The sequence below is a fragment of the Odocoileus virginianus genome, chromosome 5 (assembly GCF_023699985.2).
Source record: "Odocoileus virginianus isolate 20LAN1187 ecotype Illinois chromosome 5, Ovbor_1.2, whole genome shotgun sequence".
Taxonomy (NCBI): Eukaryota; Metazoa; Chordata; class Mammalia; order Artiodactyla; family Cervidae; genus Odocoileus; species Odocoileus virginianus.
This window is the reverse complement of record NC_069678.1, coordinates 17,443,927-17,459,070: the sequence shown is the minus strand read 5'-3', so window position 1 is coordinate 17,459,070 and position 15,144 is coordinate 17,443,927. Positions and strand designations below refer to the sequence as shown.

General features: G+C 52.4%; 2 protein-coding genes across 3 annotated transcripts in view; one reads left to right on the top strand and one right to left on the bottom strand.

Moving 5' to 3' along the window:
- NCSTN (nicastrin) lies at positions 1–14,234 on the bottom strand. Its single transcript, XM_020885024.2, has 17 exons — positions 14,076–14,234; positions 12,506–12,610; positions 10,072–10,195; positions 9,531–9,652; positions 8,971–9,116; positions 8,046–8,196; positions 7,477–7,586; positions 7,087–7,239; positions 6,328–6,432; positions 6,071–6,148; positions 5,163–5,335; positions 3,111–3,213; positions 2,907–3,002; positions 2,285–2,372; positions 1,870–2,024; positions 1,418–1,630; positions 1–828 (listed from the first exon to the last, which is right to left on the bottom strand). The coding sequence occupies exons 1-17, from the start codon at positions 14,158–14,160 to the stop codon at positions 706–708; spliced, it is 2,130 nt and encodes a 709-aa protein (XP_020740683.1). The 5' UTR covers positions 14,161–14,234; the 3' UTR covers positions 1–705.
- COPA (COPI coat complex subunit alpha) overlaps positions 14,188–15,144 on the top strand; it is a 42,930-nt gene continuing 41,973 nt past the window's right edge. For both annotated transcript variants that reach the window (XM_020885009.2, XM_020885001.2), the window contains exon 1: positions 14,188–14,422. In XM_020885009.2, coding sequence (XP_020740668.1) covers positions 14,383–14,422 — 40 coding nt within the window. In that variant the 5' untranslated portion in view covers positions 14,188–14,382. The remainder of the gene's footprint in view (positions 14,423–15,144) is intronic.

Genomic DNA, 15,144 nt, shown 5'->3' with positions numbered 1-15,144 from the left:
TTGTGTGGGGCAGTCTGCTTTAATGAAACTTGCTATTTATATATTTACATACACACACATACACACACACACACACACACACAAAGGAAAAAAAACAAAAACAGATATTACAGCATAATAAAAATTACAACTGAGTACTGTGGGCTGGAGGTGGGATACCCACCCGCAGCACACCCAGCCTGATGCGCCATCTAAGGGCTTGGAGACGGGACAGCTGGAGGGAGACAGAAGGCTCAGCCCGCAGATGGCCGTCCTCCTGAGGGCTTCCTTGTCATTTGTTCCTGGCATTCAACCCTTCACGTCCTTCCTGGTCAGGAAGGGAGAGGGGGGAGCAGGGAGCATGGGTAGGAACAAGGCAGGATGGGGAGAGAAAGGAGACGCTGAAGAAGGGAAAGTTAGGGCAGGAAGCTCTAAACCACCATGGGGCAGGAATCAGACAGGAGCAGGAAGCTTCTATTTGTCATCCCAGGATCAGGCAGGGGCAAGGAAGAAGGAACAGCGAACAGCAGACAGGAAAGGGGAGATGCGGGCGGTGGGTGACTCGATTATCTCTCACTGTCTCTTTTGGGCAGTTCCGCTTTATGTCAAAGTCAAGTCTGAGCCAGGCCCAGAGAGGTTCCATGACAAACTAGTGGTTCATGTCCCAGCGGGACAGATGGTCTAGGAAGCCAACTGCAGAGCTGGTAGGAAAAGCTGGGGTCCTCTTCAGTAAGACACAGATCCTGGCTCCCGGGGAGTGATGAAAAGGACATCGGCTTTGGCATTGATGCAGTAGGTGACGATGAGAGAAAAGACGAGGATGCCGAAGCCCACTATCAGGGTGATAAACTGCAGGAGGGGGTGGGAGGGAAGGAGAAAGGTGTTCTCAGAACTCTGGGCAGTTGTGCTAGCTGCTCGGGGCGCAGAGGCAGGGCACTAGAATCCTGGAGGTGGCTCTAAGCACCAAGTCCTAAACCATCGCAGGCAACATCTCCCAATCTGGGGGCTCAGCCTCCCCATTTGGAAAGAGGAGTAAAATACCTCTGTCCTTGCTTTTGCATTTTTGACTTATCGATTTGAAGCATCCTGAAGGCAGGGCCATGGCTTTGATTCTCTGGTGGCCAACAACATGACTTGTGATAGGTGCTCAATAAGCGTTAGAGCAATGTTCTAGCTCTGGTAGGTGGGCATGCTGGGCAGGAGTGGAGCTAGGGAAGGGCTCCATACTGTCTCCTTGGGTCTACATGCGTGCCCACGGCCAGGACGAACACATATGCAAACTTTCCGTGAGGACAAGCTTCCTAATGGCGCATGCTGGCTGGCCAGGGACAGGTGTGCAGCAGGGTCTGGGGGCAAATGAGAGCTAGCGGGGGTAAGAGACAAGAGGCAACAGAAAGACGTCCAAGAGACCTCTGCCACCCCAGCCTCCCCATCTCACCTCCAGCTCTTTGCTGGCTATAAGAAATATCCGGGCGCGGATGTCTTTCCAGCGGCTCTCGGTCCATGTCGAGTACTCGGTGGAGCCCCACTGCTTCAGCTCAAAGGCAGGGGACAAGGCCCTGGCCAGGCGTGCCGTGGAGCGCACGCACCGGGGGAGCCGGTCCGTCTCATTGGCGTCCAAAGGGCCCTGAACCCAGGCATATTCGTACAGCTGCACAGAACACAGGTCCCAGCAAGCGGCTGAAGCAGACCTCGCTCACCCTCCCCACTTACCGTCTGGCTAGTCCGTGCTGACCCAGGCTGCTGCCTCTTTAATGCTCGAGCTCCAAGGGCTGCACCCCTCCACCCCAATCCCTTGAGTCCAACCAAGCCTAGGAGATCCACCAACCTTCCCAAGGGAAGGCAGGGGGAGGGGGCCCTGGGGTCACTCTGATGTCCACTACCACTCACATCCTTGTCTTCAGTGGGGACTTGACTTGGGTCCTGGCACTGCTCCCGGGTGAGGTCGATCACCTTGCCAGTCAAGTTGGCCAAGGCGTACTGTACAACGTAAGTGGTGTTGGTGGGGCTGGAGACGGCGATGTAATGCTGAAGAGGCCCATCACCTGGGCAGAGACCACACGGAAAGGGGGGATTCAGTGGGTGGAAGGTGGGGGCGCAGATGGGCAGGGCCAGAGAGAGCCCAAGATTGGCAGCAGCCAGAGAAGAGAAAGTCAAGAGAAGAGAATCCAACAAATTTCAGGAGGAGAGGCAAACGGGGGTCAAGAAAATAGGAAAAAGAAAGAAGTAAAGATTTAGTCAAAATGATGACTTTTTCTGTATCCCTTCCCTTGGTTAAGGACCCCACCCCACACCAGGTACTCACCCAAGTAGGGCCTTAGGTCCGGCCTGAGAATAGACTGGAACCACGAGTTGTTGGCTCTAACCAGGAACCCATAGAGCAGGCGGGTAACCTAGGATGGGGATATGGAGGAGACTTGGAGCCCAAGGAAAGTTTTATTAGTGGAGATTTCAGTCATGGGGAAGGAACCAGACTGGCCAGACACTGGGGTAGGGAAAATGGTGGCTGGTCACGAGACACAGATGAGGCCCGCTGGGGGAACACCTAGAGCATCAGTGGTCCTCACCCACACATCCAGGCCTGCTAAATGCCAAGGTGTGGGAGACTAGGCAGGGACCAGGATAAAGGATGGGGTAGCCCACTGTGTCCCAGTGCAGTCGCTCAGTCACGTCCAGCTCTTTGCAACCCCACGGACTGTGGCCCACCAGGCTCCTCCATCCATCGAATTTTCCAGGCAAGAGTACTGGAGTGGGGCGCCACTGCCTTCTCCAGGGGATCTTCCCTACCCAGGATGGAACCCAGATGTCCTGCATCGCAGGCAGACGCTTTACCGTCTGAGCCCCCAGGGAAGCTCACTTGCTTCTGTGTAAACAGAAGCCTTTCTGTGTAAGCAGACAGAAAGGAATGGGGGCCCACATGCTCCTACCGTGTGGGGATCAGCCTCTATGGTGTCACTGAAGCTGGTTCCTCCTGCGAGCTGGTACAGTGCGCGTGCCAGCACTGTGGCCACATCTGCCAGAGCCTGTGGTAGGAGGAGAGGGGGCTGAGCGGCCCAGATCCCCTGACTGCCAACACTGACACATACGCCACGCATGCTGTGTCCCCCACGCTCCCACCCAGCCTGCGCTACCTTGGCCGTGTCTGTCACAAAGTTCAGGTCCTCCTCAGGACTCTGCCCTTCAGGGTAGGTCACGTTAATGTTTTCCGCGGTGTCGTAAACGCTTTGGTAATAGCTGCCAGGAAAGCCGGAATGAGCCTTGGCTGCACTCAGCCAGGGCCTTGCCCTTTCCTCCCTCCACTGTCCCTTCTGTAGGAACTCTCGGTCTCAGTTCTCCTCATCCAAGGATGAGGGAAAAGAGAAAATCAGTATTCCAGCCATACTGAAGAAGGAATAGAGAATGGCGAAGTAGGGGAGTGCTTAAATACAAAGACTTGTGTGACCGACAAGACAGAAGAGGTAAATGAGGTCAAAATGCGGAACCTGTGCCTTCCTGGGAGAGCCTAAAACGTAAGCAACACTTCTGTGTCGTTTGGGTCAGAGACACAGGAGGGTGGCCAAGAGAACCCTACCACGCGTTATCAGAGCAATCGTAAGATCATTTCAACGTGCATTCATATTGAAGGTGGCTGGGAACAAAGTGACGAGCAGGCCTGCCCACAGATATGAACATGGCTCAGGGTCAAACCCCCTCAGTACTCCTTGGAGCCCCAAGGAGACAGAGCTCAGAAGAGAAGCTAGGAGGAGAGAGCTCCCAGCCTCTACCATCACTGAATAGCCTGCCCCACAAGGAATCAAGTCAATCACATGGTCAAGTCCACCGTGAATGATGAAGCACCTCTCACCACAAAGTAGTACAGAAGACAGGTTTGGAGGAGAGAGCTGATCTTACGCACTGGAATGGTCACCACCCTCAATAAATGAGAAGGTGCTACTGGGCAGAGGCTGGAGAAGCAGAGCTTAGGCAATTTGACTCAGAAACTCACTGGGGGCTTCCCTGGTGGCTCAGGGGTAAAGTATCTCCCTGCCACTGCAGGAGACGCGGACCTGATCCCTGGTCCGGGAAGATACCATGTACCATGGAGCAACTAAGCCCATGCCACACAGCTGCTGAGCCTGTGCTCCAGAGCCCAGGCGCCCCAACTATCGAGGCCACACGCCACGACGACTGGGGCCCTCGAGCCCCAGAGCCCATGCCCTACACAGTGAGAAGCCCTCGCACTGCAACCAGAGAGCAGTCCCCACCCACCACGACCAGAGAGCAGGCCCCACCCACCAGGACCAGAGAGCAGGCCCCACCCACCACGACCAGAGAGCAGGCCCCACCCACCACGACCAGGGAGCAGGCCCCACCCACCACGACCAGAGAGCAGGCCCCACCCACCATGACCAGAGAGCAGGCCCCACCCACCACGACCAGAGAGCAGGCCCCCTTGCTGCAGCTCGGGAAAAGCCCACACAGCAACAAAGACCCAGAACCACCAAAAAAAATAAATAAGTTAAAAAAAGAAACTCACTTGGCCTGTTGGAAGAAGGGAAGGGAGGCTGGGGGCCTAGCAATCCAGCCTGAGTAAAACCCCATTACCCTAGCCATCGAGTTAGGGGCAGTTTAGGGGTGTCAGGACTGGCAGAAAAGTGACCAGCCCAGCCTTGCCCCGTATCTCTGGAGCCTCCTCAGCTGTAGGAACATTTTGACACCCACACTGAACCACACGCAGTTACCACACAGTAAGAACACGTGACATTTCACAGCGTGAGTGCCTTCTGTCACCCCCGGGCCAGCCCCAGGCAGGGACAGCTCTGTCTCCTCCCGAGATGAGGAATGGGGAACGCCAGAGTCCCCATCACCACGTGCATTTGTAATGATGCCCCCTGCTGGCCGCCCTGGGGAACTCAGGCCCCTGGAGGGCTCGGGGAGGTGGAGCCACGGATGAGGAGCTACGAAGAGACTCGGGTGAGGACTGTTTTCTAAAATGAACATCGAGTCCAATGAGAAGATCGTGCGAGATGAGAACAGGACACTGAGCAAAGGACACAGATCGCCCTGAGGTTCTGGCGAGGGTGGCATGGGGACAGGGGCGAGCAGTGACTCCTCGACAGAGGGACACTGCCCCTCTGTGGACCTCAGACTGCAGGACAGATTCTCTTCAGGAATGAAGAGGAGGCGGGCTGGGCAACTCTCACAGGTTATGGAAGGAAGCAGAGTGGTCAGCAAGAACAACGCCAGAGATGTTTCGAGCTCGAAGAAATCGCTGCAGAGAAGATGGTGGCAGAGGCTGGGACTGGTTCAGCCTCCTGAGGACGACGGCAGGGACAGCAGCGCCACTCTTCTCCAGGGTGCTCAGGAGCGCCTCCACCTGGGAGAGGGGGGGCATTAGCTGACGGGAGGCTGCGAGGGGAGGAAGCAGGAGGTCTCTCTCAGACCTGAAAGGCTGCCCAACTTTCAAAGCAGCCCTAAATCCTCCTGGATCTACATCCTGCAAGCCTTTGGGGATCAAGCCTCTCTGAACTTTCCTGCAGCTTCTACTGTCCTGTTTAAACCACCACACAAGGAAGAAAGAGATCTGTGGTCGATTTTCTTTTTCATATTTATAGGTAAACTCAGTTGTCCTCAGGACATTGTCTTAGCTGATGTTTTACTTACTATTTACTGTGCATAACTGGAGGAGCAAAAAATAATACAAAACAATGCTGAGTGCCATACCAGTAGTCCACTCTAGGCTGTAAGAGGCAGGGGTGATACTGAAGCTGGGCTGGCAGGAAGAGGACCTCAGGGATAAAACAGATCTATAGCTGTACTTTGAGGGAGGGAGGGTCTTGAACAGGAGTGAGAAAAGTGGGGGACAGTTTGAGCAGTGACAGTTCGCTAGGTACTGAATGATCAGAGAACTATCCATCCCAGGGAACAGTGACAAGAGCTGAGCTCCTAGTTTTCCTAGGGAACTGGAACAGGTGGGGAGTTGACCCTTTAGTCAACACCCAATCTAAGGTCCTGTCTCACACGCCTGGAGGCTGGTGGGGATAAGGCCAGGGCAAGCCCATATTCTGAGCTGCTGAAACAGGGAGTGAGGGGGAAGAGATGCTCAGATTACCTGGTTTAGTACAGTTTCATTTTTCTGAGACATGGGGTCTGTGTGCATCCAAAGCTCTAGTGAGTTTCTTAAGGCCACCTGGAGGTGAGATGAAGGAGCAGCGTTTATAATGAGTCTCCCTTCCCGGCCCACACCAGGGAGGAAGCAGTGGGAGCAGAAGCCAAGGGGAGAGGCGGCGGCACCTTCAGCGAGGACACAGGACCAGCTGAGGGAGAGCTCTGAGGAGGAAAGGAAGGGGGAGGATGCGCGCCACACACCTGTCCCAGCTCCACAAACGCTTCAATATTCTCGAGCTGCACAGGGAACTTGCCATTCTCCATGTCGTAGACCATCCTCGAGCTGCCGATGTAGTCAAAGATTTCCTGAGGGGTGCAGACGGGTGGGAAAGGGAGCAGAGACCCCAAAGCGTGAGGGCAGCCTCAGTGACCCGGGGCCAGGTCCTCAGAGCTCGAGGCACAAAGGCTGCTACTGTCTGCGTTCTCTCAGCTGCTGGCCAGCCGAGCCACACGACTGTGCGCTCCTCCCTCCCCGCCTCCCCGCTGCAGCGAGGCCTCACATGTACGTGTCACAGGACTTCCTGAGCCCAGACACGGGGAGAGCGCCAGTTGTGGAGGCCCTAGGCGGACATCAGCTGTCATGTGCCTGCCTCTTGCTTCTCCCCTCGCCTCCAACTCAGCCACAGCTGCTGGTTCCCCTACTCCGTGGCCAGCCTGTGGTGGCGGTGGGGAGAGGCGGGAGCCTCAGGGCTCCTGGATGAAGGTGGCAGGGGAAGGGGCCACAGACTACAATAAACACACTGTATCAGTCGGGCAGTGAGGGAGTCGGCAGTTTAGCAATTCTGGGTCAGGGTGCAAACGCATCCTGCAATGAGGGAGCCCGACGGGGAGACACATGTAGACTTTCCAGACGCTGAATAACAACTAGGCCAAGTGCTGAGATCCTCCCCAAACCACAGCCACTCCCACCTTTACCACCTGCTTCTTCCCGCCATCCCACCCCAGCCAAAGAGCCCTCACCCCTTGGAAGAAGACAAACATGACGTTGCGGGGCAAGGTGGTCACATCAGGTGCCTTCTGCAGAGCTTCGGCTGCAGCCAGCTGCGTGACGAAGGAGGCGACTGCGCTTTCAGCCCCTGGGGCCACATTCCAGAAAAAAGAACGACTGTCCAGCTGGGTACCGCAGACAAGGCAGAGGGAGTACACTTTGAAAATGGAAATTTGGGCCAGACCCCAGTCCCCCCCTCCCCTGTTCTGGCCAAGAAAACATTCATATCCTAGGGCAATGGTTAGACGCCCACAGTGCAGATCCTGCTCCATCTGAGGCTCCCCAGTGTAGCGACTTAAGACACCCGATACGCCTGTCCTTGCTGTGCCCGTCCCGCCCACCCTGATCGGGCCAACACTCACTCGGGTGGCAGCCACCACAACCCTGTCGCCCGGCTCCAGCGTCCCAGATACATTTATAGGCTTCAGCATGCTCCACACGTTGTAGTCGGACAGTGGGTCACAGACGATCTCTGAACAGGACACAGCGAGAGAGCAACAGGAGGGAGGGGAGGGCGGCTGTGGAGAGGGCCTCTGACCTGGGCCTCCAGACTCTGCGAGCCATTGCTCTGGCTCCGCTCCTCCACACTGGTTTCTCTGCCGCTGGAGACAAGCCACCTCGATTTGTGTGGAACTGTTCCCGCTTCTTCCACCCGGTGCTCTCTGCTGGGGCCCACCCTGCCCCTGCAGTGGTCTCAGCCATGCTCGCCGGCCTGGCCCCTTCTGTCCATCCCAGGCAGCCAGCGCGCCCGGACGTGTCCCACCTGGGCTGAGGCTCCCGCCCACCCCGGGCAGCCAGCTCCCCTCTGACATGTCCCACCTGGGCTGAGGCTCCCGCCCACCCCGGGCAGCCAGCTCCCCCCCGACATGTCCCACCTGGGCTGAGGCTCCCGCCCATCCCGGGCAGCCAGCTCCCCCCTGACATGTCCCACCTGGGTTGATGCTGAATGAGCTCTGGATGAAGCTGCGTCGCATGCAGGTGACGGTGCTGATGACGGCGTGCATGTGTGAGAAGAGCTGCATGGCACACAGTGGGAAGGCCGGCGCCGAGCCGTTCTGACCCAGGTTGTGATCTCGGTAGCACTACAAGGGGAGGAGGACCCCCGTGAGGCCGGAGCTGTAGTGTCCCTCCCACACCCCCCAAAAGGAGGAGGGCCCGGCTCCATCCTTCAGCCGCTCCCACATCTGTCCCTGAGCCACAGGGCTGTATCCGGTTTGGTACAAACACAGGCACTATAAGGTCAGAGAGAAAAAGTCACCAATAGGCGCCAAGGGTCACAGACTCAACGACTTAGCTGGGGCTGATGAAATCACCCTACACCAAACGGCCTGGCTCAATACAGAGCTTCAGTCACTGTTTCTAATGTGATTTGCTGTAAAGAGCACCAAACTGGAAGATGAAAAAGCAAATTCAAGAGAGCCTGGACATCAACTCACCATGAAACTTTGCACAAACCTCTTAACTGCTCTGTGTATCAAAATTAGAGAACATTAGCTTAGAATTAGGGAACACTAGAGCAAAAAAGAACTTCAGAAATTATTAAACTGAATCTCTCAATTCCTAGTCCAATGCTCTTCCTTACCATACAAAGTGTTCTTAATCATGGCTCTACAGCTTATCTCATATTAAACATTCTTTATGCTTATGCTTCCTTCTAGTCTGAAAGCCTTTAATGTTATACTTTAAGGCAAAAGAGAAATAGGAGAAGGGAATATGAAAAAAATGAACCTCTTGGCTCTTCTTGGAGCAACGGCCTTTCAGAGGGTATCCTGGGACAATGAGGCTCCCTCCAAACAGGAGGACAGCCTAAAAAATAATTCTAAGTAAGAAGTGCTAAGAGCCGGCAGAGTCATTACCTGCTTAACGACATTAGTTTCATTTTCATCTTCAAGAAGAAAAATGGGGAAACTGAAGTCTTCATAAGCCAAGCCGTCGCCCACCTTGTTCCACTGAAAGGCTCTGCAGTGAGCAAACTGTGACCCGTAAGAGTTGGAGTAAACACCTGAAAGGGAGGACAGGGGACAGGATGCTGGGACTCCGAGCACCGAGAAACCAGGTAAGGGAGAGGGCTGGAGATCACAGGGCGGGACGAAGAGCTCCAGAGGAGGGAGAGGCGCAGAAAGCAGCAAGCACCACCTTCTCATCACCTGCGGTGAAACACACACTGGCAGCAGGGAGCCCTGGGCTAGCCAGCTGGGGATCTGAACATGTGACAGAAAGGGAGAATGGAAGGTAAACAGGATGGGGGAGCAGGAGGCAGAAGAGATGGGTGGCAAAGACAAAGAAGCCGGTTCGGGAGGCAGCTGCTCACAGTATACACAAACACGTACTCCTTCACAACCTCCACCCCCCAGAGAACGGAGCGACGATGAGCTCCGGGTGACAGCGGTCTCCCCTGACCCACTGGGGCTCTTACCAAACCCATCATTGGGGCATTGCACACTGGGAGACAAGCCTGAGGCAGGACTGGGCTTGGCTAAAGACACTGCAAGACCAGCAATTCGGCCGGATCTCCCCTTCAGCTTCTCCATCACATCCCTGGAATGGGGCGACAATGCCATGAATGAAGGCAGGGAGATTATCAGGCATCCTGACATCCTGCCCTCTAGGGTGGAAACAAATGCGGAATTAGGGGAATCACCATTGCTGACTCATTTCTTGTCTTTTTGGTCTTTTAGCTTCTGAATGAGAACTATGACCTAATCTCAGCTCAAGGCTTCATCTCATCTGCCCTATCTGTACATATCTTTCCTTCCTGGGATCCTTACGCACCTACAGTTCTACTTACAAGGTCACCGAGATTGCTTCTGATGGCACATCTCTTGTCCTGAGGACCAACCCACCCCCTGACGGGATCAGGGCAGCCAAGGGAAGTTTACACTCACAAGCTGAAAGACTGTTCACTGACTCTCCCCTGCTCTGGATGCATTTCCCCAGCAGGAACACCAAGTTCTTACCTGGTAAAGAGTGTGCCCTCTAGCAGAACCACGTAAGGGGGGTTAGGGCCGTCAGTCAACACCCACTGCAGGTCCTCTTTCTTCTCTACTACGTGGATAACCCCTGTGTCCCCACTAATGGAAGCTGCCAGGACAGAATGAGTCAAATTAAAGCATCTACAGCTAACAATTCTGATCTTGCCTCACTGATTCTGCAGATTATTCACCACCCCGCCACCCCACTTTCAAAATGTCAGAAGACATTGGGTTAATGCAGCCAACTCTAGAGTGAAACTGAAGGGCAGAACTGCCCTGGTTCCCTCTGAAGATTACTAGGAAGGAACGGAGGACAAAAGAGCTCAGGAGTCTTATTACAGGCCTTGCTTGTTAAAATGTCAGAAAGGCTCTGTGATCTTCATTTTCTTGTCCTCTTCCCTCAACATCACTTAGACTTATATACGAGATTCTGTAGCAGTAGACACCAATGTGTCTTACATGTGTGTTTTCTCCAAGAAATGGCAGGCTCTAGATGTCCAGCCTGGAGTTCCTGCACTAAATCTTCCTTTGTGCAGATTTCCGTGCCCTCATAGCCTCCATGGCTCTCCATTCCTTTGCCCTATTTGGGAAAGACTTCACTTGCTTTTGGTCAGCTTTGGGTAAAGTTAAATCAAGAGGTTCAAGGAGTTCCGTAGAACAGAACTTCCCAAATGATGGTCCTCAAAGAGATTAGACGTGCTGATATTATGTCCTCTCATTTCTGGGGACCAAGCATTTCCAAAGACCTTAGGCTCTTCACCCCAGGCCAGGAGCAGACACATGTATTACCCCAGGATGCTTTACGGATAACTTGGAAGTATCTCATACTATAGGGAAAGAGTTAAAGAAAAGAAGGAAAGCAAAGAAAGCTATAGATTACCCCTTTTCAGCACTTTTAAAAGGGCCCAATAGAAACAGAGCATTAGAAACAGAAGATCAAACCGAGGTCTTTTACTCCAAAAGAGTAAAAGGTAGACAGATACAAAGTAAGATTTAGAAATAAGTAGGCGGAAAAGGAAACAAGATCCTAATGAGGAAGTGGCCAGAGGCCGGCCCCTCCCCCTTGCCTCTCCATTTTGGCTCCAGGCTTTATCTCCACAGGCTACGGCTTTGCTTCCCACAGGGCCGCTCCAAGGACAGGCAGCAGAGTGACTAAGTCCCAGAGGGGATGTTGTAGAGCTCAACTTCAGGAGGATAGGAGCCTAGCTTTTGGCTCTGAAGTGGAGTTCCGCCAAGACCAGCAGTAGTCTGATCCGACTCCACACTGGACCTGGCTCCCTTCTCCTCACAAGCCTGGTTTAAGAATGAGGTCCAACAAAAACTTTACTTGGAACTGTTTGGAACCAGCTAATCCACTCCCAGTACTTGCTGTAACAAGGACATGGTTAATTAACACAGGGTATAGCTAGGGAATGGGTGGGTAGAAAAACAGTAATTGCCACCTTGAGTAAGTCTTTCACTTCCCAGTGTCTAAGTTTTCTCCAACCAAACGAGAAGGTTTCAGACCATTACCAAGTACTGCTGAGACGGCACGTCACATCATCAATAAACATCTATTAAAGGTGTTCTGACTTCCAGCTTTGTGCACTTATATTCTAACCATTTTTACAGGAATGAACAGATTCAGAGGGAACCAATTTGATGAAGAAGCCAAGATCTGACTCTAAGTTGCCTGCTTCCCTGTAAAAAACTACATTCTACAAAGCTACTATCCAACAAACAAAATCTGAAGACAACAAGTTAAGCAGCAAGGAACTGGAGAATTTGGCCTTTTCATCACAACTTTTTTCCCTCATAGTTTTATAACCATAACATGTTGACATGGGACACATTTACAAAACATAAAGACAAATTTAAAAGCTTTATTATTTCCTCTTGCAACTATCTGGCTTTCTCAATGTCTTCTTCTTCAAAGAGTTCACTGCCTTACAGAATTTTGCTTCCAAAAAAGAGCATTCAGCATGCAGGTGATGACTGGACTTCACAGAGTGTGAGGCTTTTTCTCCTAAGAAAGAGTATAGCTTTCTCCCTAACTTACTGGGTGGTTAAGAGTCCTAGATTAGAACTTAGACCACCAAATCCAAGCTTCATCACTGACCAGCAGGACAATCTTGGATGTTACTCACTTCTCTAGGTCTGTTTCATATTGGTAAGATGGGGGGTAACAACAGGGGCTACTTCATGAGGTTGTTGTGATGGTTAAATGAGATTCACATATAAGAAGTTTGGTATGGAGTATTTCCTCAATGTTTGTTCTTATTAATTATTACCTCGCCTGGTGTGACAAATGGTTCTCTATCACCTACTACCCTGATCGCCTAGTTTGTGTTGAGGTTCCCCAGCAAGACTTCAATCATTACACCCAGGGCACAGACTGAAATGTCAACGGCCACGAACACAGTTCCCAATCTCAACTCACACTGGCAGCCAATCTGATGGGTAGCATTAAGCAGACGGACACAGGGAGCTGTTTTATTTAAGGGGATGTAGATCTTCCTCTCCACTGAGTTTCCTTCGCACAAACCTGATCAGAAGATAAAAAATGTAAGAAGAAATTGGAAGACATTGGTACTAGCCTCTGTCATACCACAACTTTGTTGAATGGTTTGGGGTATATCATACTATCCGAAATGGGACTGATGTCTACCGTTCTCACCCCCTGGGAACATTACTGGAATAAATGCACTCAGCTATGTATCACAGAGGGTAGCTGCAAATTGTAAAGTAACTGACACTGAAGCTTAAAGGGAAAACACTTGATTCATCAAAGCAAAGGCGTTTAACATTAGATGTACCTGCTTCTGGTTGCATACTCAACCACACTTCCATTTTTCTACTCTGTATATACATCACTAATTAGCTAATATGTGCCAGTTAAGAATTAGGTGCCAGTTAAATTAGGTGCCAGTCTAAGAATATAGATTACAACAACAAAAGTCTCCCTGAGACATTTTTTCCGGGAATCTGAACAGAACTGGGAGAACTTATGCCACATACGCTGTCAGTTAATCTAATACCAGTAAGTAATTTGTGTGTGCCCACAGTGAGGGGCAGCTAGATTTTCCTTTGTTGTTGTTTAGTTGCTAAGCCCAGTGCCACTCTTCTGTGACCCCGTGGACTGAAGTCCCCCAGGCTCCTCTGTCCATGGGCTTTCCTAAGCAAGAATACTGGAGTGGGTTGCCGTTTCCTTCCCCAGGGGATCTTTACAGACAGAGGGATCTAATCAGCATCTCCTGCCTTAGCAGGTGGACTCATCACCACTGAGCCACCAGGGAAGCCCAGTTTCTCCTTTGGAGATCTTTAAAACAAACAATCTCAATTTGGAGGAAGGTATCATCATGTCTATAAACAGGAATGTTTGCATTTTAGGGCCTCATATACCAGAAAGTAAAGGCGTGTAGGCAAACACCTGTGCACATTATAAATGCCTAAAGTTCCCTGAGTCATTATTTCACGGCATAAACAGTTAAGAGAACTAATAGCTTACCTTAGTCTCACTTTATTAATGGAACAAACCCAGGTGAAGCACAGGGACGCGTGTTTGCGATGGAATCAACCGAGAAAGAAATAAGGCATCTACCTTCCTTAGCGCCGCAATGCACCCACAGAACCAGGCGCTTTCATCTTAAAAGTCTAAATGCATTGGGAAGAAAGCTGAACTCTTAACACTTGTCCTTTCTGATTTTCAGTGGGGTGGCTGGGCCGTGGGGGAAACGAGGTATCCGGACAAAGTGGGAGAGAGTTGAGCTGTAAGTTCAACAAGAGGCCTGGAAGAGGAAATAGGGAGACTCGACCTGCCGCGGGGGAGAAGGGACCTTCAGGTCCAGGCAAAAGGGGAACTTCTGTCGTAGGAACGAAAAAGAGAGGATTTACAGGGTGGGGGGACGGAGGGGCTGCGGGGACCAGATGGGAGACGGCAGCTCTCGTGGCTGGGCAGATCCGGAGGGTTCTCCTTACAGACTGGAGCTCACGGGCAGGGGAGGCCTCACCTGCCAGTAGAACGCAGAAAGACAGAAGGCGAAGAAGACTCCTACTTCCCGGGTCGGCCACAGAGCCGCCCCCAGCGGTGGCCATCTTGCCTCTCAGCTGAGCGGAAGCCTCAATTTCCACCTTCTCCGGCAGTGGCCCCTCTAGGCCAACCCTGGCCAACTCTATGGCCCGGAGCTCCTGTGGCCGGAAGTTCGTTTCCGTGGAACTTCCGGGAGTCGAGGCGGAGGACGCTGACGTGGAGACAATCGTAGGCCGGCAGGGAGTGTCGGGACTCCGGTTAACAGCTCGGAGCCCGAGACCTGAAGGATGCTAACCAAATTTGAGACCAAGAGTGCGCGGGTCAAAGGTAATGGAGATTAGAAAAGGGAGCTCGGAGGCTGGATGTCAGGGGCAGCCCTGTCACTGGGGAAGAAAGAGGGAGGATTTAACGGGCTGAATTGGGCCCACCGTACGAACCTAGAGGAACCTGAGACAGAGGGAGGCCTTTAGGCCTGGCGGACGATTCACCTGCAGTCCTGTCGCCTTTGGTGTGCCCTTGGGATTTGATTTAACTGTAGTGGTTAACGCACCGCAGGAGGGTCGTTTGGCTTGCCCCCTGTTTCTTTCTCCTCCCCTCTCCTGGGTCCTGTACTGCGACTTTTATTCTGACCTGTTGGCTTTTTGATGACTGTGCTGTAGGGAGTGGCCCAGGGAATTGAGTCTGGACCTCTGCTATTCGTATCCAAGTCTAGTTTTTTCGGAAATGAGCAGTGGCCACCCCTCTTAAAGGAGGCCTTCAGCTGCACCGTACTAAAATCCGGTGCCTCTTTTGCGAAACAAGACATTGTTAAATCTTGAGTTTGCAAAGGTTGCCAGATAAAATAGAGAACACCTAATTGGATTTGGGTGCTGATGCTGGGAAAGATTGAAGGCAGGGGGAGAAGGGGACGACAGAGGATGAGATTGTTGGATAGCATCACCGACACGATGGACATGAGTTTGAGTAAGCTCCGGGAGTTGGTGATGGACAGGGAAGCCTGGTGTGCTTCAGTCCGTGGAGTCGCAAAGAGTTGGACACTAGTGAGCAAC

Excerpts from the sequence above, each read along its gene's own strand:
- NCSTN (XM_020885024.2), bottom strand. The coding sequence starts at position 14,160 with ATGGCCACCGCTGGGGGCGGCTCTGTGGCCGACCCGGGAAGTAGGAGT. Across the intron at positions 10,196-12,505 it reads CCATCAGATTGGCTGCCAGT|CTTCCATTAGTGGGGACACA; the intron begins GTGAGTTGAGAT and ends CTGTCCTGGCAG. Across the intron at positions 6,433-7,086 it reads TGTTTGTCTTCTTCCAAGGG|GAAATCTTTGACTACATCGG; the intron begins GTGAGGGCTCTT and ends TGCACCCCTCAG.